Consider the following 27,315-nt stretch of genomic DNA (forward strand, 5'->3'; position numbering starts at 1 on the left):
TAAATCCTCTAATCTTATAGCTTGTAAAATTAAGTGAATTTAAGATGCAGCAAATATTATCTACTAATAAAAATATCGATATCTTCATTTCGTGAAAATTATTAAATTACACAAAGTTGAACCAATAACACCATAGTATTTTATTCACAACATTTCAAGAATTCCGGGTGAATTTATCAATTCACAATTCACACAATTGTGTAGCTAAAAATCATAATCGCATAATAGTACAAGGGTTAATTCCTTTGCTAACCCTGGCCCATTTATAAATAAAAATTTCATTTTTCTTCACCTCGCATCCTAACCTATTGTGTATAGACCATCGAGCAAAAAGACAAAAGAGGGGATGTAAAGGTCGTGGGGGCAAAAATATTGTTAGACAGGAAGTGCCATCTTGAGAGGCCAAATTAAACAAGGAAAGAGAATCTTTCCTTGTTTAAGAAATCAAATTTAGTTGGGTTATGTTATTATTTGTCCCAACTGTCACATGAAATCTTATTTATATTGAAGTTTTTTAACAATTGTTTCACATTTTAGACTGTTATAGTTAATATTTAATTAAAATTTTCTCGTCTAAGACACATTCTGAAAACTATTTTATAGCTACTGTTAATAAGTGTCGGAAAATTTAAATGTGGCGCATTCGCATTTCCGGATATGTCCGCCATCAGAGGCCACTTTTTTGGTCGCCTTTTCATAACGATTAGATTCCCTCTTTTGTCTTTTTGCTCGATGGTATAGACTCACGTTAAATGACACATGTATGAACAAAAACTTAATTTGTGTTCATCTCGCATCTTAATCTGGTATGTATAGACTCACGCTAAAAGCGTGAAACGCTATAGATTATTACAAGTCTGTACCTGTTGAAGTCTATATATATATATATATATATATATATATATATATATATATATTATATATATATATATATATATATATATATATTATATATATATATATATATATATATATATATATATATATATATATATATATATATATATATATATATATATATATATATATATATATATATATATATATTGTGACGTTGGGGCCACAATTTTGATTTCGGCCATTTGTAGTCGCTCTGCAGTTGCCTCTGAAGGATCTAAGATGTAGAGCTGAGCAAACCTTCGATTCTGGCGTCATCTGGATGAAGTGTCTCTGTCAAATGGTAATCTGACCATGGATTCCTAAGTAGTACGGTCCATAACCAGAAGAAGTAATGAGGTTTGCTGGTATAGGCGAACGAACTATTAATGTTCCTTTTGTTTTTCACGAATCCTTTACACGCGGGATCGTTTCCTGTATTCCTCATTAGGGTTTGGAGAACCGCCAGATAATTATTACCGGTAACTGTAACTTTTCCCTTCTGGCTGCACATAGTGAATTTTGCATCCATTGGCCGATCTGCAATGAAGTGTTGGCTGTACAAAATTGGCAGCGAATGTCCATCGCTCCATAAGAATGCTCAGTGACTGCGTCATCCAGAATTTCTTCTGCGCCTTACTGCAAGCGATTTTGCATATACGCACTCTTTGGTTGCGTATATTTTTTGCCTTTGGGAAGCAAGTTGTTGTTATTGTCGTTCTTGTCGCTGTTTAGGTATCTCTCGTTGCGATTGCTCTTCTCGTATTTGTGCCTCTTTTGTGCCTCTCGGGCCAATCTAGCTTGCCGATCCTCATCGGTCCCTTAAACTCGTTGGGAGACGTTGCCTTGTGGCATCACGGTCCCTTCTACTGAAGGCTTTCCCAAGATTTTGCATACTTTGGCGAAGTACGGCTTCTTGTATCAACTTGCGTGTCGTTCTTTCTCAGTCTCCAGATCTCGATATCGACGAAGCCGCACCAAGTCCCCTCCCTTCTACTGGTGACTTCCTTTAGAGTTTCCTAACATTGGGGTGCCTGGCGAAGTACTAAATCTCTTCTACTACTTAATCTAGCTCTAGAACCCTTTTCTTTACGACGTTTATTTCGCTGAGCTCTAACTTCCCTTCTTCGCGCATTCCTAGCATCCTTTCGTTCTTCATCGGTAATATATTTTTTAGGTCTCACCATATTCGCAGCCAATATTTTAGGATCAACGAACTTTCAAAAGAATTAAAAATATATTTTTAAAATAATAAACTTCTTACATGTGAACCAAGTAAATATAAATTAATATAAAGCTTTAAATTATGTCGCTTAATAAATCTTATCTTAAAATTACAATATTTTTGGCAATTTTGCGAAAAAATTAATCGTATTACTAATATGTACATAATTAATATTATTACTTAAACATATCGTTTCATGAACAAAATATGATTGACACAATAGGTTGTAGTTCAGTTTCTTTTCCTAGGTGGCGCTAGCAGGGTCGCCGAGAGGGACGAGCGGGCCCCGGTAAAAAGTAAAGAGCGGACCCCAGCAAAAAGCGAAGAGCAAAAAAATTAATTAATTTTTAAAGAAATAAAATTATCCATAAAATAAATAGATAATAATTGCCATTTCAAATATAAACTTTATTAAATTTTAATTATATTTTTAATAGTGAGAATATTTATAATAGAGGTGATTTTCGAGATTTCTGATTGGAAAAAAATCGCATAAATGCTCAAGGCACAAAGTTGCTACGCCAGTTAACCGATGCTACTTCATTGTAGATCTAATAGCATTTTTTAAGTAAGATAACTAAAGAATCCTTCCGCTTCTGCGACTGTCACCAGTAATGTGCAAAATATCTTAACGCAATAACGACGTTAGGAAATAATGATGCCAATTTGAGATGTTTAATTTTATTAAGTAAATGTATTGGAGAAAGTTCAGATTCACCAATATTATCCTTGTCATTCGCTTTCAAATAAAAAATTGCATCTAACAATTATTCTTTATAAAACCTGCGCAATACATAATTTTTTTCATAATATTGTAGTCATTTTCATCTCGGAATGTCCATTAAATGTTAAATAGCGAATTAATTTCATTTGCCGAATTAAATCTTCTGGTTAAATTGCTATTATACAATCTATGGGTTTTTCTTTACTCGATGTAAAGTCTGGATTTATTCCATAATTGCTAGTAACTAATTTAGATTCTTCAATAAGGAAAGACCACGACTACACTATAGTATTTGACTCCTGTGATTTATTGCTGATAAAATTTTAAATCAAACCGATGACATTATTACACATTTTAGAGCTTTATTAATTCCAGGTAATCGCTGTGCTAGTGGCTTAATGCTTTCTACCCTAGCTGACTAAAGAGTGGAACTAATTGAATGTAGTGAAACACCTGTATTTTTCTTTAACATCTCCAAGCGTTGTGGGCTGCTGCTAAATATATTGTAAAGATTTTATACAATTTCGAAAAAAGTTGTTACTTTAGGACTACTTCTACTGCATGCACCCCACATAAATTCAAGTTGTAACAGGCACATGAGGAAAACAAAGCTTTTGAATTTACCTGCAATATGCGCGTTTGAATACCTTTATACATTCCACACATATTGCCACCATTGTCATATCCCTGCTCACGGTAATCGCTAATCGGAATATTATGACTTTCGAGAACATTTGTAATTAAATTGGCTATTGCATTTCCGGTCTTCCCTAAATTAACAAATTCTAAGAATCGTTCATGCACGTTTTATAAGTTGTCATGTAGATATACATATCGTAATATAAAGTTTATCTGTTCCATATGTGAAATATCTGGCGTAGCATCTGTTATAATCGAAAAATGCTACTTTTCATTCTGATAAAATTATGTTTACTACTTGCGTTGCACAAACCGATATTAACTCGTTTTATATTTCCTGTGACAAGTAATGCACTTGCAGCGCCTTTTTATCAAATTGAGAATTTTGGACTTTTCTCAAATGATTCGCCAACGTTGGATTGTAGTGGCTTATTAATTCTAACATTACTATATAGAAATAAGCCATTATTTGGATCACCGATTAAATTTGAGGAACCTCTTAAAGGCAAACCTCGTTCCGCGAGAAATAGCATGAAGTCAAGGTAAACTTTTAACAATTCCCACCAGGTCTGAATTTTATTTTCCATTTTTTTTCAAGTAAGTTATCTGCTCCTGTGATATGTTTCATACTATTTTCCAGTTGTCTCCATTTTAAATAGCAACTTCTGTGGTTTTCACTACTGTCGTCTCTGGAACTCTACTATATAACTTTCATTTGCATTGGTCAAATGTCTTCCGTTTCATAGCTATCGGGATGGTGCTCTCAAAGATGTCTCTTAGTGAACCATACGCCGCCCAAACAAGTGTTATTCGTCGTTGAAATTCACAGGTCTGATTCCTTGCTTATTCTGATTTCATGACCGAGATATATGTACTTTTCTGTCAATTCTGCCGCTTGAATTTGGATGGTTGGGTGTTCGCTGGGAACCAAATTTGTCATAAATTTGGTCTTACTGATGTTCATTTTTAGGCCTATTGTTGAAGATACGTTTTCTAATTCTTGTAGCATTTCTTGTGCTTCACGCAGATCTTCGGTAATAAGTACTATATCGTCGGCAAAACGCAGATGATTGAGCATTCCTCTATTTTCCCACTTTAACATTTTAAAGGCGTATTCGAGGACCGTCATAAATAATTTAGGTGAGAGAGTATCGCCCTGTCTCACCACACCTCGCTTTATATGAATTTCTTTGGTGGTATCATGTAGTTTTACACGCCTTGTGGCGTTTTGATTCAATGTTTGTACTAACTTTGTAAGCCGGGAGTCTATTCTACTATTATTCAGAGCAGTTATAATGCTGTCTAATTCCACGGTATTGAAGACTTTGTGAAAGTCTACGAAGATAAGTACCAGTGATCTGTTATATTCTATCGATTTTTCTATTAAGGTTTTTACTGTTTGTAGGTGATCGTTTGTTCCGAATTTTTCTAGTCTTGTCGTAATTATTCGGGTAAACATTTTATAGATGCGGTTCAATAAGTTGATTTGTCTATAGTTTTCTAGGTGCGCCTTGTATCCTAGTAAAATTGTTACTGCATTGTTCCATGTTTCCGATTTGCAACAATCTGTTAGACAATGGTTAAACAAAATTTTTATTTGGTTGAGAAGGGCACGTCCGCCCATCTTTATAGCTTATATTACGAATCCATCTTCTCCTGGTGCTTTGTTATTTTTCATCTTTTTCATTGCGTCTTGGATTTCGCTTAGTGTGATCTCTGGCATGAACTCCGAAACCTGGTTGACGATTTTGCGTGGTGCGGCGGCTTACAAGTTCGTTTGGTCTTCTCTTTGACTTGTGTATAGTTCTTGATAGAAGTCTTCAACTATGTGTAATAGTTCTTGTCTATTTAATATGGGGATTCCGTCTTTGTTCTTTATTTGGTGTATTTCACATTTTCCTTTGTTTAGCCGTCTTCTCAGGACTTTCAGACTTTTATTCTCTTCTATAGTTCGGTAGACCTTTTCATTCTTAAATTTTCTTATCGTTCATTATAGCTTTTGATACTTCTTTATTTATTTTTCGTAGTTTTTCTTCGTCAATGTTTTCGTTTCCTTTGATTTCTCTTCTAGTTTCCATTAGTTGCTTTGTTTTAATGGTTATTTTTTCGTCTTGGCGTCTTTTAGGGCAGCATTTTACCTGAGCCTTTCGAATAGCTTCTACGATATTATGTTTAGGATATTTGCATTATTTATGATTTCATTTTGTTGCAGGATTTTATTGATATTGTCTTGATATTCATTTAAATTCGTTGGGTCGTTCCATATCGGGTTGGCTTTCTTCCTTATCATTTTGAATCGTTCTGTTATTAAGTCTAATTTTAGTTTGCCTGTGGTAAAACTATTAAGGACTGTGACGTCGTTGAATATATGTTTTTGTCACTGATTATGTAGTCTATCTCGTTTTTGGTCTTACCATCTGGGCTTTTCCACGTCCATCTTCTGTGGTCTTTTTTAGAGAAGAAACTATTCATCTGGTATAGATTAGGTATGGTTGATAGCAATTCTAGTAGTGTTTGTCCACGGTCGTTTCTGCCGTTGGATCCAAATTTACCTAGTACTGTTTCCTGTTCATCCTGCTTTAGACCGATCTTTGCGTTAAAGTCTGTGTAGTATGTTGGTGTTTCTTTCAGTGCCGTTGAGATATCATTGTAGAATTCTTCAATTTGCTCATCCGGATGGTCTGTTGTTTTGAGTATATACTTGAATAATCTTTTTCCGAAGTGGAAATTGAAACGTCAATAAACGTACTTTAACCTTTAATTGTGACTTATTCCCATTTAAATAGTAATTACTTTAAAATGCCACAAAAAATAGCTTCAGAACAATATTGAATAATCTACATTTATACCTTCGGTTTAGCTTTACGATTAAATAGGCTACTCTTGTGGATATGCTTTTTGTAATGACTATGTTATCTGCAAGTCTTTTGTGTATAAAGAAACCGACTCCCCCGACTGATTCGGTTTCACTACCTCTACTGTAAAATATATGCCCTGATTTTAGTGTTGTCAGGTTTTCTCCATGTTGCTTTACTTCACTGACTCCAATGATATCCCATTTTACTTTTGACATCCCGATTTCCATTTCGGTGACATTACGTGTACGATATCGATATATTTGTAAAATTAAGTTGGCAGCACGGCAGAATGTGTCTGACTGATGAATACTACCAATGCAATATGCAATGCAACCTTTTGCCTACCAGCACAGGCGATTTTTATGGTTATATGAAAGCAGTACACCGGCACCGTGACCAAAACAAGAACTGCACGATGTCGCAACGGCACTAAAACAATAAAATATATTTCAAAATAGAGGTAAAGGTCATATTAAATATAGCCGAATATTAATTAAACGCATTATGCACATAAAGTGAAGAGCAAAAAAAAACCGAGAAAATTACGTCTTTGATCTGGTCGACGCCGGGCCCCTTACATCGCCGATCACCGGTAAAATGTATCCGCTGTACCGCCCTCTCGGCGGGCCTGGCCGCTAAGAGTTTAAATATAAACAACATAAATCTTTAAATTATTTTGCTTATTAAATCTTACCTTAAAATTACAGCAACCAATATTTTTGGCCATTTTGCGAAAAAATTAATTGTATTATTAATTGAACGTATCGTTTCAAAAACAAAATATATATGATTTATTCAGTAGGTTGAAATGTCAGTTTGCAGTTCAAATTTCTTTCCTAGGTGGCGTACGAGTTATCCTACTAGACAAACAGCATTTCCGTGTGATGTGTCGTCCTAACCTCTTATTGGATTATATATATATATATATATATATATATATATATATATATATATATATATACACATATAATTATGATGTTTATCAATTATAAATAAACATATGTTCTTCTTTCTTGGGTACTTCAATGGTCTCTTTGTTCTCATATACTTCTATGGTCGTTTTGTTCTCATATACTTCTATGGTCTCTTTGTTCTCATATACTTCTATGGCCTCTTTGTTCTCATGTACTGCTTTGACATGTCTTCTCAGGTGACTACTTTGAGTATACTTTTTTGGACACAGCTTGCACACATAAGGTTTCCTACCACTATGAATTACCAAATGGGACTTCAGATGCTCACTCCTCGTAAATGCTTTGTGGCAAATGATACACTTGTGTGGTTTTTCTCCGGTATGAGATTTGTCGTGAAGTCGCAGATGAGAACTGGTCACGAATGTTTTGTTGCATTGGATGCAGATGAAAGGTCGTTCCTTGTTGTGAAACCTGGACATAAAGTAAGCCTTAAGTAAATAAGAGCACCGTAAAAGACATTATATTATATATATCGCACCATCAATACAAGATTATGATAACTCAAAAAGACAAAGACATAGGTGGGGGTTACTAGATGACGAATAGATGAAAAAATACTCGTATTTTTACATTGCGTTTTTTTAAACAATAATTTATGGTCACAATTTGATTTTTTGTCTATAAGTTTTTTCCCTTATATTTTACATAAAAAATATTTATATCATTTTTTAAGAATACATTTATTTTTCCGTTTTTTAAATTCAAATTGATAAATAATTTACGGAGATATTTGCAAAAAAACAGGTTTTTTGCACTAATTTACAAATTTTATTAATTTTTTGATTAACAAAATAAAATGTTATTAATACTTTGGAACATCGAGGAATTACCGTCTTTTAAATTTGTGCGAAATTTCCCCCCGATCGGTCAAATAGTTTAAAAGTTATTTAATTTGTTTATCCCCGAGGCTAAATATTTAAACTATTGAACTTGCTCTATTAATGATGCTAGACACATTTAGCAAATTTCACTATTGGTATGTTTTTTACTTATAAACAATTGTAATAACTTCTATATTTTTTAAGCTAACGACTTGTACGTACAGCCATTGGATAGCTGGTAAAAAATCTCACATTAAAAAAAAACCTTCTATGACCCATAGAAATGAAGTTAGGGACTATTTTGAAAAAAATCATATCTCCATTGTTTATGAACATTAAGAAGTAATTTGCACAAATTTTGAATGAAAATCTAACCTTTATATTGAAACTTATTCATCCAATTTTTCGAAACTTACAGCCCTTCGAAACGAAGGTACTTTCGAAAGATCGACATAGGAAAGTGGAGAATAACTGTTTCAGATCCGTTTTTTTTTTCGAGATGTAACTTCAAATTGAAACACGTAGGAAAAATTTACATTATCTCGGCTTCCATTGCAGGTAGAAGCCTCTTTTTTTTTAATCTGGGGTAGCTCGTCGAAATATGAATAACTACGTAATTTTCACTGGCCGGGAAATATGGGAAACCTCGGAAAAATTGAGTCCATTTGAAATTCACCGTAAAAACTTACTTTTTTTAAATTTGGCTGGAATAGTCTGTCGCAGTATTAATAATGATGACATAATTTTCAACCTAGAAGATTTAGTCAAATAACAAAGAAGCAAAGAATAAATATTGGCTTATTTTGAACCAGGCAGTAAGTAAATATAAAAATTGTATTCAAAAGATGTCCAGTTAACCTCACTCTACCCTACTATTAGAATGAAAATATATAAAAAAATCAGAGAGTAGGTTGAGGAAAAATGTATAAGGCAGAAAACTGTAAGGGATACAGAAAGCAGATAGGAACAACTAAAAGAAAAAATACAAGAAGCAGCCGACTTAGTACTAGCAGTGAACAAACAAAAAACAAACAGGATTGATATGAAAAAGATTGTAAGCAAGCAATTTATGACCGAAATAAACCACAATCAACAGCATGTTGAAAAAAGACAGACGGCTAAGAAGATATTTACAAGGAAAAAATGTTCTTGGAGTAGAAATTTTTATTTTTTTTCGAAAGTCTGTTGTTATAACTGATTGTACTACACCCAAATGACTATTTATTGGACATCTTCCGTTCGTAACCTTCTGACTTAGGTTGTTTAAATATTAACGACTACTTAGCTAGCCGAGAGCGACGGCTTCACAAGCCCTCCGAAGTACGATGAACGGCTTAATAAAATTAGAAATTGAAAATTTTCTGTTGCCTGCCGGGAACGAACCCGGACCCTCCCGACTTGATAAGCCAGTAACTAGCCTCTTAGCTAATAGCCACTGGAGTAGAAATAGAGCTAGATTGAAGATTTTACAAATAAACAAATCAAGAACTTCTATCAAGAAATAAAACGAGAACGAACCCAGCACAACACCACACCAAGAAATTATAAGGATAAAGAGGGAAATTATTATTACTTCTCCAGTACCAATTGTTTTTTTGTTGAGCTGTGTTAATATATTATATTAAACAAATGTTCATCGATATTTGACTTTTATAATCAACTCATACCTCTTGTGTATACTCAGTGATCCTGCAGTTCTGAATCCTTTTCCACACAGCTCACACACATACGGAATTTCTCCAGTATGTATTCTATTATGTGTTGATAAGGATGCTGATTGTTTAAAAGATTTACCACAGACAGTGCACATGTGTGGCTTTTCGTTGCTGTGGGTTCCTAAATGGGCTTTCAATGTAGCATACTGGATAAATGTCTTCTTACAGATGAGACATTTGTGTGGACGCTCTCCTAAAATTATTAGCAGTATTTTATAAGAGAATTTTATAAGAATTAAACATAATATTGATAAAAAATAAGAAAACTGTTTGGAAGAATATTGTATTTTTGTTAAAGATGCAAAAAAAATAATAAATACCTGTGTGTATCCTCTTATGTATCAATACATGTTCTGCTCTAGTAAACTTTTTATCACATATATTGCAACTATATGGTTTCTTTTTGGTATGTACTGCTAAATGTTGATTTAGATTTCGTTTAGAGCTTAATATCTTTCCGCATTCAGGGCACTTGACACCAGGTTTTATTGTGAAAGTATCCTCTACATCAGACTTGGAATTTTCTCTATCAGAATCTGATGAATCTGAATCTGTTACAAAAGTAAGATCATCAGTACTGATAGTTTCATCAGGTTCATCGTGTGGTGCTTGTTGGGGGTCAGGTACTGATTTGGGATTGTTGTTTATAAGGACTGCTGATACAACTTCAAAGGTTTGGGCGAGAGGTGGCATCACATCATTTTCGATCTATAAGATAAATATTTTTAATAGAACAAATTATTTTTATTGTTTATCTTTGATAAACCCAGGTTAGCTTAATTTACTTTAATAATTGAAGAGTTAAATGTGATAGGACGAGGATGACGAATTATGTTAATCCTACATATATACCAACGCTATAAATAATGTAGTATACTGCAACAAACTTAAGTTTGGGAATATGACTGATACCTCGACGATGCGCAGTGAATCGTGTTTACTTGTGTTACCATGGAAACGACCAGTGTACTGCTTGCCAGTGTCGTAGTTTGAGAAGTACGTATCGCAGAGAGTTTTTGACTTATTGATTTGATCGTGTTGGATATTTTATTAGTTTTTTTCAGATTATATTATTAAGATATTATTAAGTCATTTATTGTATCTATAGTGTGTTTAATTTAGTTATTAATAATAGTTATTTAACAATACGGCTCCTAAAAAGGTAGGAACAAAAAAAAAACCATCATACTTTTTAACAGATACTCTTCAAATCATCTCGAACAAATTGCAGGTGGCGAAAATCCGAAGACAATTGGAGTGTCCTAATGAAAAGTTATGATATTGGTTTAAAACGAATAGAATATTTAAAGCAGCTAATTCAATTTCGATCTGAGGATAGTACCATAAATTATACCGATGAAAGATATATAGGTGCAGCCATACTGCACCATATCACTGGGCAGATCTAAGGTTTTCGGTTAACGATTTCTAAGGACAAAAGGCTGATTATTGTTTATGCTGGAGGAGAGACTAGATTTGTACCTAACGCTGTGTGCGTTAATGTGCGTGTGAATTTTTCAATCAGGTGCATGTTTATAATTAAATTGTTATAACAATAACAGTTTATTGAAACTCTTCCTTCGTGGTAATGTTAATAAATTGTAAGTATTGAGGAATTTTGTTATTTATTAAAGTAAAGTATAAACTTCATATTGATTAAAAACTATGAAAATAAAAATTAACAAATTCATTGTTAACTTAATTGAATATACTTATGAGAAAGTATTTTAAATCTACCTGTTTCCGCCAGCCACTGGAACAAACAGTCCGCCCACCTGCGCTAAGTACTACGTCACATTCCCAAACTTAAATTTGTTTCACTCTACCAGTAGAATAGAGGCACTTGCTTACATATTCGCAATCCACATTTAATTGTTAAGAGAGCATTTATTGAAACGCCACTTGTAGACTATAAACAATTAATGATTATGTGATGATAATTAATGATCTGGTTTTTCTGGTATACCAAACTCACGCATTGATTTGTATAGTACTGTTCTCTTGACACTGTCGTATGCGGCCTTGAAGTCGACGAATAGGTGATGTCTGTCTTATTGAATGAATCTGGCCAATTGTTGATTTTTCTGGAGTAAATCCGGCCTGGTATTCTCCAACTATACCAACTGTGTAACCTTCTAGCGTTTCATAGAGAATATTTGCTAGTATTTTGTAAGCAGTTGTTAACAGGGTTATACCCCTGTAGTTGTCACACTGGAGCTGATCGCCTTTTTTATGTAACGGGCATATCACGCATTGAGACCATTCATAAGGCATGATCCCATTTTTCCAGACGAGAAGTAAAAGTTTATGCAATGCTTGTACCAAGGCGTCATCATCATTCTGCTACAGCTATACTAAAAAATTTGATCAGTTCCTGGTGCTTTATCATTTTTAAGCTTTTTAATTATTCTCAAGCTTTTTAGAAGAAAAGTTTTGGAAACCTCTTCAGTGGTAGGTGGTTTTTCGTTTGGGTTGAGTAGATTTTAATCATTTCTATCTGCTACGGTGTTATCTGCTTCTTCAATAAAATGGCCGTTAAATTTTACCGTATCACTTAGATATTTCCTTCTTGGGATATTTCCTTCTCTATCCTTACAGCTCCCTATTCTTGGCTTAAACTCTTTTCTCATTGTGTTTACATTTCTGTAGAACTTTCGAGTTTCGTTTTGATTTCTTAACCATTCTATATTTTCTAACTGCTTTTCTTCAAATTGCCTTTTTTTCTTCTGCGTAATCTTTTTTCTTCCCTTCTTAGGATCCGGTATTCCTCCTTTGCTCTTCTTGTACACCTAGCTTGATTTGTCTTTATGTATGCTCTTTTTTTGTTATCTGTTGCTTTTTGGCACTCCTCGTCAAACCATTCGTTGAGTTATTTTTTTTACATTTTTTCCACAATTCCTCCACATTTTCCCCGCTTCCAGGCTCTCTATTTCCTCATCCATTTGTTTCCTATACTCTATACTCGTAACCGTTTCAATGCGCAAATTATCAACATTAATTTTGTCTTGTTTCATATGTTTATCCTTCTTTAGGATATTCACAGGATATTCTTCTTGTGATTTTTGCCATTACAAGAAAGTGGTCACTATCTATGTTTGGACTTCGGTAGCTTCTGACATCCATAAGGTCGGAGGAATGCCTTGCATCTATTGGGATGTGATCTATGTGGTTAACGATTTCGTTGTCAGGTGATTTCCATATTCCTTTGTGTATTATTTTATTGGGAAATATTGTTCCTCCTACTATCATGTTTTTGGCGCTTGCAAAGTTTATTAGTTTCAACCCGTTATCATTTGACTCTTATTTATTCATGATCCCCATGCCATAATTTTGGAACCCTATGCCTGCTTGTACAGGTCTAGTGGATGAGTACAATATGTTTTTGGAGTCATTTAGTAGTTAACATGTTATGTTCTGTAGTTGATTCCCCCAAGAAAATATTGTACCATTATAAAAAAAATATCAGTAATTATTTTTAGTTATATTTTACAAATCGCTATACTATATTTGAATTCTATGTATCAATAGTACTAAACATCTGATTCTCGATCTAGATCAGAGATCACAGCTGTACACCCCTGAATTGTTCTCTTACATTGGCAGATGTGTTAATAAATGACATTTAAAAATGGCAAATTATTCCGGGCAGCAGTTAACTGCAGGCAAGTTTGAAGAAGTTTGGATGTGGTTGTTTCCGAAAATCAACAAAATCAAGTATAGTGCAGTGATAAAATTCTTCAGAAAAAAAGAATTTTGACGAAAATTCATTTGCTATTTTTTCTTTTATGGGCCGTGATACCGTAGTATTTTATGTAATTTTCTACGCCTAAATCTTAAGAAATAAATTTGCTGTTTTGGGCGAGCTACCAGCTACCAATTTCAATCCATAAACTTTTACATGTTAATATTTTTGCCCATTTACTTTTAGCAAATTATGCTTACAAGAACTATTTATTTTAAATTTAAGGTATCAAGATAGAAATCTTTTGACAGAGACTGTGTCTAGATAAAACTTAATTGAACTCATTACTTTCTTTTTAACTTACTATGGAAGTCCAAAGAAAATATAAAACTAAGAGTCACATATAACGCCTTGTTGGCAGCAATAAGAGCACCCACATACTAAGCGTACAACTCAGGGGTCAAGACTGTAATACTGGGTAAACAGATGATTTGGGCCAGTAAAAATGTTTAATAATAACTAAAGTATTTCAATGCCAAATCGTTGTAAGTAATTGTTTATACTCTGGAACTTTGTACTTTTGTCTAATCATGATATAAATTATCAGTTGGCATAAGAGCAGAAGTGTTGAATCATTGTGTTTGAAATAAATCTCAATTTATTTATTTCCTATGTTGAGTCAGTAGTGTTGCCCAAATGCAAGAACAAGAAGAGACTTAGACAGTCTTTGTTATCCTTTTAGATTTCACTTCAGGAAAACTAGCTTAATATGAGCTATTTAATGTGATAGAATGTTATCTGTCTTTGACTAAGTCTGTAGAGCTTGGTAAAGTGAACAAAACTGCTATCTTAAATAAATTTGACAAAAAATGGAATGTTATCCTTTTAGATCTCACCGATTCAAATTGTCGACTTTTTTTCGTCACACCAATTCAATTTGATATGAATTCTTAGAAGAATAACGTACTCAAAATAGAACTTTACCAAAGCGTTAAAAATTCAGATAGCCCGGAAGCCCAGTCTGAACACGACTTCGTAATTCGGGTCATGTCTCGGATTTTTCGGACTAGTTGGTCACACTAATTATACATGAAATTTTGCTTGTTAAACCACAGGAGACTTGACATATTCAGTATTCAATTGCAATTCTATCAATTGAAAATTTCTATATAGATTTTCCATGTTATACCTACTTATTAAGTTAATGTTGAGTAAGTATTCTATAAGTGTTATAACTTACCTGTTCAATTTCCCCATCAACTATTTTAACTTCTTGTATAGACTGTATGGTAAAAACAGCTGGTTGATTTGCTTCCTCCCTTAATTTATTTTCTAAAGCCCTCTTTAACTTATATTCACTTTCAACTGCAGTTACTTTGAATTTGTGAAATCCAAGGAGAATTTTTAAACACTTTGTACATATATTTTTTGGCAGATCATCTTCTTTATTAACCTTAAATTATCAATAAAAAAAAACAATTACACATTTGTGAGTAGGGTAAATTAATCTCTAGTCCGCATACTGTAATTGCTCCGCAATTTTTAAAAATATTAAACATCTAGTAAAGTAGAATTTTTATTGACTTTGCACTAACGTGACATGGAGAAATATTTAGAAGAAATATAATAAAGTTCAACCACAATTTAAAGCACGAGATGTAATATTTTGTAAAATTGCACAATCTGATGCAAATTAAATCTATTGTACAATAGAGTTAAGATTTAATTTAAATACAGAGCACCACCATTTGCTTATACATATTTCGTCTTTTGGAGACCTCAGTGCAAACTTGTGGCCAACTCTGAATAAAAAATCTTTCTGTAATGTTAGCAATTATTTTAAAAATAATGTGCACCAGATCCCACAGCGACATTTATTAAGAACCAATAGAACTTGGTTCCAAATCAATTCAGGAAACTGCCAAATCTGTGCTTTCTACAGTTTACAAACCAAACAGACTATTTACATAATTATTAACATTACAGAAAGATTTTGTTTCATTCAGAGCTTGTCACAAGTTTGACTGAGGAGTCCAAAAGGACGAAATATGTATAAGCAAATGGTGGTGCTCTGTATTGAAATTAAATCTTAATGCCAGTTCATTTACTGTCTTTTTGCTTTGTAAATTGTAGAAAGCACAGATTTGTCAGTTTCCTTACTTAATTTCGAACAACTTTGGTAAATGTATTGTCTGTAATGTACATGTGTTCCATAATAATTAAAATATGGCGAATGACTATTATCTCTACAGTTGTATTATTTTGTTTATTATTTTATTTTAACAGTTTAAATATCTGTACCTCGAAGGAATACATCACTATATTAATTTTTTTTCGATTTTGACATGTTTACAAATTAATAATCAACTTTTATCACTTTATCTACAGGAATAGAGCACTAGGACCTAAACCATTTGCTAATGGAGATAGTGATATTTAAAAGAACACCAAGTCCATTTTCACACTGGAAGATTTTGTCCATTTTCACATAGAACACCATGTGGACTTAATGTTTTATCCCTCTACGCATGTGAATTACCGCCGCACACAGTGTTGCATATCTCTATGATGGCAGGTAGACCGTTAGTGATCTAATAGTACTTTTCCGATTTATGGTGTGTTTACAGTTGTTTGTTACTAATAATAAGAATAATGAACCATAATTCTCGTGAGAAAAAGATTCTTGAACTACTGAGAAGTTCTGGGAATTCTACTGTATTTACAGGTAAGCTACCTTTTTTGCTTAATATTTTTAAATTATTAAAAAACAACCTCGAAAAGTTAATGTAGTGATTTGATACCAACCTTACACTATTATAGCAATATTATTAAATATTTGACAACCAATATTAAAAGCCTTGTTTTATTTCAGAATCAAATAATACACAAAGCAATGATGTTTTAAATGAAAAAAATATTAAAGATGCCTTGAATTTTGATGCAGAAGATGACCCCGATAGAGAGAAAAGTTATGAACCTGCAATTTTTGCAACAGATTCCAGTTATCTTTTAATGAAGTAAAGAGGAAAGTGAAAAATAAATCTATTTTTACTCAGACAGATAAAAACGTGTCGTTCATACCAGTGAATGGGCATGTAATATTCAGAAACCTAAATTTTTCAAGTGAAGAATATGCTAGTAAAAAGGGTAAAGTTGTCCCTGCCAGAATTATTAAACCTACTTGTTTTTGCAGATGGTGAGAGACAGGAGATCTTTAATGCATACTGGAGTCAGGACAAGGAACTGACACAAAACAGCAATTCATTTTTTCATTTTTAGAGAAGCATAGTACCGGGTGTCCCAAATTTATATGTTTTGCAGGGTATACCGAAAAATAGAGGAGATAAAAAAAAGTAGTTGAGATGTCATGACTTCTTTTTTCATTAAAGTAACGATTGACCAATCAAATCATCAATAGCTATCCAACCTAGCGAGATAGAGGGCGATTATTGAAAAATGTCGAAAACGAAAAGGTTAAATATCTTCTTTATTAAGATACATTTAAAAAAAATTATTAAAACTTTTGATAGATATATTATGAAAGAGTTCAGTGACTTACAAGAAATTTTTTAAGCGGTCTCACTAAGGAAATATAATATCAACTTATGTTTTTTTTTATATGGGACAACCTATACATTTTGACATTTTTCGTCTACATTTTTAATTCTCTTTCAGTTGATATGACATTTTATATATCTATTTTCAGTCGTTGGAGCTACTCTGCAAATACATTGTTTATTTGACATCACGTTATAGACACTTAAAAACAAAACGCTCAGTAACACCATTTTATTATGCGGATGATAATCCTTCACAGTTTTATTTACCAGAAATAAGATCAATCAACTTAAAAATGGAAATAAGAAATTTACCCAGAACAAAAACTACTTAACAAACTGAATTAATTTTACAAAAATATTACCATTATAATAAACATAAAAACAACGCAACGACTAGAATTCACTTTACAAAAATTTAAAAATTATAATAAATGTTTAAAATGCCCCCGTTTTGTTATACATAATAATAATTGACACCTTTTTATTATATATATTACAAAATTGAGTATATGCATTGGCTTTATTTTCTTATAAGCCTTCATACTTCCTTAGTATTAAGGTCAGTTTTATAAATATTGTTTCTTAAAAATCATCAAATAAAAATATCAGAATAATTTAGTTCTGGTGAACAAGGACCATACATTTCAATCCACCGATTATAAAATTTTTCAATTCAATAATTTCCAACGATTTCCGCATTAAGGCGCTCCATCTTGTTGAAATAAAAATGTATTCCTGTCGGCCAAATATTTATCATCAACTATATGATAAACTAATTTATTATGCTTGACAAAACATTAACGTTAAAACCGAATCTCCATTACTAGCCCAGTCTGATTATGCAAAAATCATCGATTTCACGGCAAAATTTTTCGCAGATATCTGAAGCTTTTAAGACATAGGTGGGAGTTACTAGATGACGAATAGATAAAAAAGTACTCGTATTTTTACCTTGCGTTTTTTTAAACAATAATTTATGGTCTCAATTTGATTTTTTTTTAAGTTTTTTCCCTTATATTTTACATAAACAATATTTATATCATTTTTTATATCAAGAATATCTTTATTTTTCCGTTTTTTAAATTAAAATTAATAAATAATTTACGGAAAGATTTGCAAAATGCAGTTTTTTTGCACTAGTTTATAAATTTTACTAATTTTTTTAGTAACAAAATAAAATGTTATTAATAGATTTGAACATCGAGGAATTACCGTCTTTTAAATTTGTGCGAAATTTCCCCCCGATCGGTCAAATATTTTAAAAGTTATTTAATTTATTTATCCCTGAGGCTAAATATTTAAACTATTGAACTTGCTCTATTAATGATGCTAGACAGATTTAGCAAATTTCATAGGATTCTTTAAGACTTAAACTCTCTCAGAAGTTAAATGCATAATTGCGTTTTCATCGAAATTATTTACAAAATAAACGTTTGAAAAAGGGGTATGTTTTTTATAAAAAATTGTAATAACTTCTATATTTTTCAAGCTACAGACTTGTACGTACAACCATTAGATAGCTGATAAAAACACTCACATTAAAAAAAACCTACGACCAATAGGAACGAAGTTAGCGACTATTTTTAAAAAAATCATATATCCATTGTTTATAAACATTAATAAGTAAAATTTGCAAAAATTTTTAATGAAAATCTAAACTTTAGATTGAAACTTATAGCTATAAAATTCATCCAGTTTTTCGAAACTTAGAACCCTTCGGAACGAAGGTACTTTTGAATGATCGACATAGGAAAGTGGAGGGGATAACTGTTTCAGCTCCAATTTTTTGGGATATCGCAACTTCAAACTGACATAATTTTTACCCGGGAAATCTTGGAAAATCAAGATATATATATTTTTTTCACTTTATATCAATCATGTAATAATACTTACATATTTTATAAATTAAATTTCAGGTAATTTTTTACACATTATATCATTATATTCCTTATATTAATTTATGTTGACATAATAAAGTGTGTTACTATTGTTGAGTGTGTTTTATTTTTAAGTGCCTATAACATCACGTCAACTTTGCATAGTAGCTTCAAAAACTGAAAATGGGTATATAACATGTCATATCACGTGAAAGAGAATTAAAAATGTAAACGAAAAATGTCAAAATTTATGGACGGCGTTACGCATCACTAGACCAAGTGCCATTTTCTCAAATTCTGGATTATGGCGCTTTCTGGTGGGAAATAGCATAAACTATCTACAGAATAAATCCTATTAATCTGTTAGTAACGGTTAACCAGATATATTTAAAAAGACCAAGTGCCTTTCTTCTTATTCTGGATTTTAAATTTTGCATAACTAGACCAAGCGACTAATTTGGTGTATTAGTTTTGCATCAGTAGACCAAGCGCCTCTTGCGAGCGTTTTAATGATTGTAAATCGAATATTTGGCAACATACGTACATAAACGTTTTTGACAATAACTTGTTTAGGCGTTTAGGTTAAGAAGTAGTGTCAGTTATTGCTTAAATTTTTCTATAAAATAACCTGTAACAAACCAAACCCCTGACGCTACGCCTATGGAGGGCGAAGCGCTCAGAAGATTTAATATTCAAAGAAAAAAGTTGAAAAAAGATACTTATAGTAGATGTGATTGTTTTGAATTAGAAATTAAAAATTGCGTAGATAACGAAAAATTAAGCAAGTTAAAGGAAGAAAAAAATGTGCACTTAGAAGAAGCTGAAAATGCACAATCTAGAAGAAAGCTAGACATGAAGATGAGTAACGATCAGCCAGAAGTGGAAACCTTTTGTTTTGATTTAGAAAAAACTCTTCCCCTTCCGAGAATTCCAACAAATATCGTATATTATAAGCGTCAATTATGTATTTACAACCTTGGTATCCATAGCGGCAAGGATAACAAAGGTCATTCTTATGTTTGGATAGAAGGTGAAGCTGGTCGGGGAGCCCAGGAAGTAGGCCGTTGTCTTAAGAAATACATTGCAGAAAATGTTACTTCTGCAAAACATGTAATTTTGTGGTCAGACTCTTGTGGCGGCCAAAACCGCAACATCAAAATAGTTTTGATTCTGAAAACGATTTTGCAAACTCATCCTACCATTGAAAAAATTACATTACGCTATCTCTTCCCTGGTCATAGTTTTTACCCAATGATAGTGATTTTGGAGATATTGAGAATGCCCTAAAATTTCAACAACGTTTATATACCGTTGATGATTACCTAAACGTGATAAAGAAATCCCGTAAAAAGAACCCACTAGTAGTTCACAGAATGAAAAAAGAAGAATTAGTTGGAAAAAGTAGTTTACTATTTGATGAAACTATGATTACAAACCGTAAATTAGACATAGAAAACAGGAAGGTAAGTTGGCTTAAAAAAAAAATTGAAATAAGAAAGAATAAACCACTGAGTATTTTTATGAAAACTGATTTTAACACTAGTGAAGTTGAAGTAGATCTTCACAAGAAACTTCAAAAAGGACGATCCGTTGCAATGCAATCCCTTAAGTAACCATTTGATTCCTCTTTGGCCCTCAGGCAAGCCACTTTCTGTGCCTAAGCTTAACGACTTAAGATCTTTAATGCACCTAATACCAAATGATGCAAAACCTCTCTATTGCTCCCTTTTCAGTAACAATACAGTGGAAGATGACATTGACGGATTTGATGGAGACTTAGACTTTGGCACACAAGATGTGTAATGTTTATTTACTATTTTCACTGAGTTCAAGTTTTTTTTATATATTTGATTAATTTCTTAAGTAATATAAAATATTCAAAACAACGACTTTTATTGTCATACCCAAAAAGAAAAAATAGCTTGTGGCCTACTAATCATTCAATAAAAGTGATATTTAAGTTACGCATCATTAGACCAAACGACCTCCAAACGCAATTTCACAATGTGGCGAAAATCGTCAACCAAAAGCCTATTTATTTTGTTTTTCGTTTTTCTTTAACATTAGCAAGTTATTATTTCGCACTTAGAGAAAACATAAAAAATTGTCTTCGAAAACAAAAAATTACGACTATTGTAGCATATGCTGAATTTTAATAGAGTGAAAACTTTTAAGTCAAATATCTCAAACTCAATTTTTGGCGCTTAGTCTAGTGCTGCATAACGCCGTCCATATATGTCCCATATAAAAAAACATAAGTTGGTATTATAATTCCTTAGAGCGACCCCCTAAAAAAGTTTCTCGTACGCCACTGAACTCTTCCATAATGTATCAACCAAAAATGTCCAGAAAGTTTTTTTAAAATGTTTCTTAATAAAGAAGATATTTAACCCTGTCGTTTTCGAAATTTTCCAATAATCGCCTTTTATCTTGCTAATGTGATGAGCTATTGATGATTTAATTGGGCAATCGTTACTTTAACGAAAAAAGAAGTCATGACATCTTAACTACTTTTTTTCTATCCTCTCTAGTTTTTGGTATACCCTGCATATGTACTGTCTATTCAAGAAAAAGATACCCTGCCTCATATATGTTAAAACAAAATACTCTAAATTATTATTTTACAGCAAATTTCAGACGAACTAGAGTATGTAAACTTATGTTTTTAAACACACTTACTATATCAAACACAGTGATGGTTAATGTTTTGAAAAATATTAAACCAGGTTGGAATTGTAAAAAACGATCAAAGGGGTAAGCAAATTCCTGCGAATAAAACACATGATAACATCATTGAAAGTGTAGTAAGACACATTTCTTCTTTCTCAACTTATTGAAGTCATTACAATAGGGAAAAAAGTAATATGAAGTATTTGGGCACGCACCTAAACGTGAGAAAATGTGTGAACTGTATATAGAGGATTGTAATAACAATAATTTCAACCATATGTTAAGAGCTACAAATGGCAATAAACAAAAAATTTAAGGTGACTTTCACATCACCAAAAATAGATATATGTGACTTTTTTCAAGCAAAAGGGAAAAATAATTTGACTCCAGATTAAAAAAAAATATGTTGAAGAAGACCATAATGCACATCTGGATGAATCTAAATTAAGGTATGATTTGAAAAGCGAGGACACCAAAAATGCTAGCAATACCTTTAAGGTATTAAATGGTGATCTGCAAAAAATGTTTGCCATCACCCCTTATAACAAGTTGCATAAGCTTTTACAAGAGAAACTTTGGACTTTGTATTACACCTTGTATAATTCTTCTGATTCATCAGTCCATTGCATTATGTGGGATGAATCCAAAGAAGCTCGCGATGGAAATGAAATCGGATCGGCGTTACTGAAATCACACTATGGTTGAAAAATTGTTACGGCCAGAATAAAAATGTTAGCATTAGTATGTGTTTCTTTTGGATACCCAATAAGTATCCTCAAGTTAAAATTATCACACACAAGTTTCTATGAAAGGGACCCAAATAGAAGTGGACACTGCATGCTCTGATAGAGCGAAAGAGAAAAAAACTTAACAATTCTATTTTATCGGCCTGGGAATGGCAGCAGTTAGTCAGACAAACCTCAATGAAATATACCGTACATAATATAGAACTGGATTTTATAAATTTTAGGTCTTTGTACGATCTTCTTCTTTAGATGCAAATCCACTAATGGATGTTAGCGATCACATTTTCCATTAATTCTCTATTTCTTGCAATATGTATCAGAGATTGTATGTCGTTAATCCCTGTCCATTGCCTTATGTTTCGGAGCCAGGACATTTTCTTGTGTCCCATTCCTCTCTTGCCTTCAATTTTACCCTCGATTATAAGTTGGAGGAACTGGTATTTTTCATTTCGCATGATGTGACCTAGATACGCCGTTTTCCTTTTCTTGATGGTTTCGAAAAGTTGGCGTTCTTGGTTTATTCTTTTAAGGACATCTATATTTGTGATTTTCGCTGTCCATGGTATTTTTAGGATACGGCGATAGAGCCACATTTCGAAAGCTTTGTACGATAAAACATCTCAAAATCCACCTGCTATTAATAGAAAAAGAGAAATCAACAAACAACAAGTTCTTCTGCAAACTATATTTTACTGCAAGTAAAACAAAACAGCATAAGGACTCTGTTTTTAAAAAGTAATTTTCAGAATGAAAACCAGGAGATTTACCTTGTTAGGTTTCGAAGGCGACACCTTACATTGCTAAAAGATTTGCAACTGGTATCACAAAGTCCAATACCTATATCACAACAAAAGTATAATGATTTATTGGCATTACTGTCATATCGTCGGTGACCTGGCAATTTCTCCTATCTGCATTTTTTTATGAAAATGAGTTATCGATGAATTCACAAGATATTATGTACATATTAATGGTAATATTATGTGATTATAAAATCTAAAGTAATAAGATTCTAAACTAAAACGATAAACATAGATTTTATACTATAAAATCTAGTTTTTATACTTAATTTCTTTCAGATAGGAGTAGGCAATAAATAGTGATTAACTGATAGGAGAATTTGTGTGTCACAATAATTGTATAGAAATCATGTCGAAGAGAACTTTGCGTATGCTTGCAATGGCTAACAAAAACTTAGTTGTAAATAAAAGCGACGAAGTAGACACTACTATCAAACCAACTGACAAACTCTGATGAAATCGACGCATGGGAAAACTTAGATATAGAAAATATGCCTATAGTTATGGTATTAGACGAACCTCTGCCTGAAGACAATCATACTATTACTACGCTTACAGCAATGTAAAATTGTACGGGGCTGGAAGACTTTGACTTAACAGATTACTTAAGAGACTTTAACGAAGTAGACTGTTGCGGATAATAATAATTGTGTTATACCAAGTGATTGTGTATCTAAAGAAATGTTTTTTTTTAATAACAGTAGTTGTGATACCAATAATTCTGTAAACCTCGTGTTACATAATTTAACAAATTACAGAACAGTGCAGAAATCATACATTTCAGAACTTTTAGGGTATGACTTGGGATTAACATAAGGTCTTTGTAGCATCTCATGTATATAAAACTCCAACATTTAAATCAAACAAAGTTTACCTTGTCAAATCTTCTTGACAAGGTAAACGTACCTTGTCAAGAAGACAAGGTACGTTTACACAAGGTACACTTACTACTTACTTACATGTTACATGACGGGAATGAAAACTTACAAGTATGTCGTAGCATTTTCACAAATGCATTAGATATAGGTTATAAAACCATTCATTATTGGGTGGATAATAGTTCTTGCGGTATGACTGACGAAGCATCACGTGTTTCTACCAAGAAAATAGTAAAGACTAGATATATAGAAAGTCATAAATACTTGGAACAATTTTTTGAGAGTTGGCCTAAACTTCCTTCACACTATTGTCGTAGCGAAACACAAAAATTGTATTTAGAATATTCTTTTAACAGTATGTCAGATTTGTATGGTGTTTATGTAAACAGTTTTTGCCAAAAAAAAAGAATATAACCGAAAAAAGGCCAATGCAATATTTGTTTTGCATTTAAATATAAGAATACGACTGAAGAATATACATAGAGCTCATATAAAGAGAAAGGAAGACGCCAGAGAAACTAAAACTTTGGATAAAGCCATAAGTGAAAAAAATGGAATAATAGCATTAACAACGGACATACAAGCCGTAAAATTGTGCCCATTTGTACCAGAGAACAAAATGTACTTTAAAACCAAATTGTCCTGCCATAACTTCACAGTTTACAACCTAAAAACTCGCGATGTTATGTGCTATTGGTTTTCAGAAAACGAAAATAACCAGATCAAAGCATCCACATTTGTTTCCTGTATCATACATGTAGAGGAGAACTGTGCTATCGATTCCAAAACGCCAGTAGTTATTTATTCTGATGAATACAGTTATCAAAGTCGTAATAATGTCCTGGCCAACGCGTTACTAAACTGCTATCAAACATAATGTGTTCAAAAATATCTTGAACCGTGTCACTCTTAAATGGAATGTGACTCGGTACATAGTATGATAGAAAAAAGTCTTAAAAACAAGGAAATCCATTTACCCAGTGACTATGCTTCTACTACAGCTTAAGCAAGGAAGGGAACTAAGCCATATAGAGTCAAAATATTAGACCATACGATTTTTAAAGACTACTCATCCTCCAACTACATGTGATATTCCTCAATCAGACCATAGAAGTAAAAACTGACCATAAAATAGAATACTTACAAGTCCCTATAAGACCAAAGACTATGCCAACAATTCTGGAGTATCCACATTTATTTTTATCGCCTCCTAAAATAAAAACGGAGAAATGGCAACATTTATAAGATTTAAAATCGACCCTACCGAAATATTCGCATTTATTTTATGATGGCCTTTTACACAGATAGATCTTTTTATTTTGTTCGTTTAGACATAACAACTCCTAAGTTCACATTAAATAAAAATCAGTATCTCTTATGAGTAACATTATTTAAAACAATACCTCCTATCTAGCTTAACAAAACTAAATTCAATTAAGTAAATATTAACTTTTTTCACAAGAAGTAAAAATGTCGATTTCACACAGATCATAAAACACAAACAAACAATTGAAATATATTAAAATTTTATAATTATAAAGTTTTTTGTCTCTCCTGAAAAGTTTAGATGAAGTCACATAGGAGATATTACCAAGTCACTGACGATATGTTCCTACATTTTGCCATGATATTTATAAAAACTTGTAGCATACTAGTAATACCAATAGTAACTATCCAGAAGGAGACTTACTTGAGGATGACTGAGTGGTTTGTACCTAAAATACATGGTTAAATGCTCAGATGTATTACTCATATTTATATTATGTCACAAATTAAATGGAGAATTCAAAAATGGTTTATAATTTGAAAAATCTCAGAGACATACCATTTTTTTCTTTAAAAAAATATCTGCAAAGGTCCTGGCAATTTAACTGAAACCACTTTTACATAAGAAAAAAGCAGGAGTCTTTTCTACGAATTCTTACCTATTACTACTTACACCCTATAATGACCCGACTATTACATTATTCTTCTTCACATGCCATGTCAGAGTTATCTGACATTGGCGATCACCATTGCTAAGGCTTCATGATCTTCTGCCACATGAAATAATTGTCCTGCAGTTGATATCTGAGTCCTTTCACAAATATTTTTTAACCAAGAAACCTGTTTTCTTCCTACACCTCTACAGCCTTCTATTTTGCCTTTAAGGATGAATTGTAATACTCTATATCGATTTCCCCTCACTATATGTTAGATAAGACACATTTTCCGGGTTTTAATAGTCTTTAACAATTACTTTAAATAACTTAAATGAAAGCATTCATTATCCTTGTTATTATAACATTTGAGGCATGTCTGTTAATTAATTATTCCATGTAACTTGTTCTCTCTGGACACTGCTAACTCAGATATCATCTCTGTAAAATGGGCAAAGTTGTCTGAATAATATGCAGCTTCTGTGAAAATGCAGACTATTGTTAAAAAACTCCATAAATATCTGGAACATATATTCTTAGTACTGGATCAGATGATAAACATATTTCCAAAACAGATAATACCTAGTCTTTCATAAAACTCTAGATCTTTAGGACTAAAATATATATATAAGGTACACACAAAAGATATTTCAGGTTGCAGCGTGAAAAGGTTGGTGAGGCTAAATGACATCTCGAAATTTACAATCGACAATGTAAGTAATTTTTAATTGTGCACGGTTTACTAATTTTTTCATATTAAGATTTTTAAGAGAACTCAAATTATTTAAAAACGTTACTTGTATAAAGAACCAACAGATATAAACATCCTCAATATGTTACCAAAGAATATATCTATATTCTTTAATGTTACTATATCCTATATTAATTGCAGTTAAAAGTTTAACTACTGTTCTCAATTACACAAATTGTTTCAAAAGCACTAATGGACTTCACTAACACTAACTAATGTTAAAATTACCTCTAAACTAACACAAGATTTTAAAATTGAGGCATAATCTCTTGAAGAAGGTTTATGTAGGTCAAATATATTCTTTTCGGCTTGTTCTTTTAAACAAGTTCTACACATTTTATCAGATAAAGTTATTACTTCTGTATCCATTTCATTAGCACATGTTTTTTTCTATTTTACAGGGTTTAAATTAATTATTTTGGTACAATAACACAGATTTTGATTTATTGAGGTTATGTCTTTATTTTTTCGTTCTGACTTTTGTGTTGCCTACTTTAAGACTATTTGTGAACTAGCACAGAGTTCTATTTCTATTAGGTAGGTATAAATAATATAAAACCATTAAACTAATCTTCTCTTTTATATTTCCAATAATTTACG

General features: G+C 32.3%; 1 protein-coding gene across 1 annotated transcript; it reads right to left on the minus strand.

The window, feature by feature from the left end:
• Positions 1-1,027: 1,027 nt before the first annotated feature.
• LOC140437165 (uncharacterized) lies at positions 1,028-27,194 on the minus strand. Its single transcript, XM_072526510.1, has 5 exons — positions 26,944-27,194; positions 14,755-14,967; positions 10,153-10,540; positions 9,785-10,025; positions 1,028-7,707 (listed from the first exon to the last, which is right to left on the minus strand). The coding sequence occupies exons 1-5, from the start codon at positions 27,082-27,084 to the stop codon at positions 7,305-7,307; spliced, it is 1,386 nt and encodes a 461-aa protein (XP_072382611.1). The 5' UTR covers positions 27,085-27,194; the 3' UTR covers positions 1,028-7,304.
• Positions 27,195-27,315: the final 121 nt, after the last annotated feature.

Source organism: Diabrotica undecimpunctata, chromosome 3 (assembly GCF_040954645.1).
Source record: "Diabrotica undecimpunctata isolate CICGRU chromosome 3, icDiaUnde3, whole genome shotgun sequence".
Taxonomy (NCBI): Eukaryota; Metazoa; Arthropoda; class Insecta; order Coleoptera; family Chrysomelidae; genus Diabrotica; species Diabrotica undecimpunctata.

Bases quoted from the DNA above. Each gene is read 5' to 3' on its own strand.
- LOC140437165 (XM_072526510.1), bottom strand. From the start codon at position 27,084: ATGGATACAGAAGTAATAACTTTATCTGATAAAATGTGTAGAACTTGT. The intron at 14,968-26,943 runs GTAATTTTAACA...TGATAATTTAAG, and splicing joins AATCTTGTGTTAGTTTAGAG to GTTAATAAAGAAGATGATCT. The intron at 10,026-10,152 runs GTATTTATTATT...TAATAATTTTAG, and splicing joins ACATAAGAGGATACACACAG to GAGAGCGTCCACACAAATGT.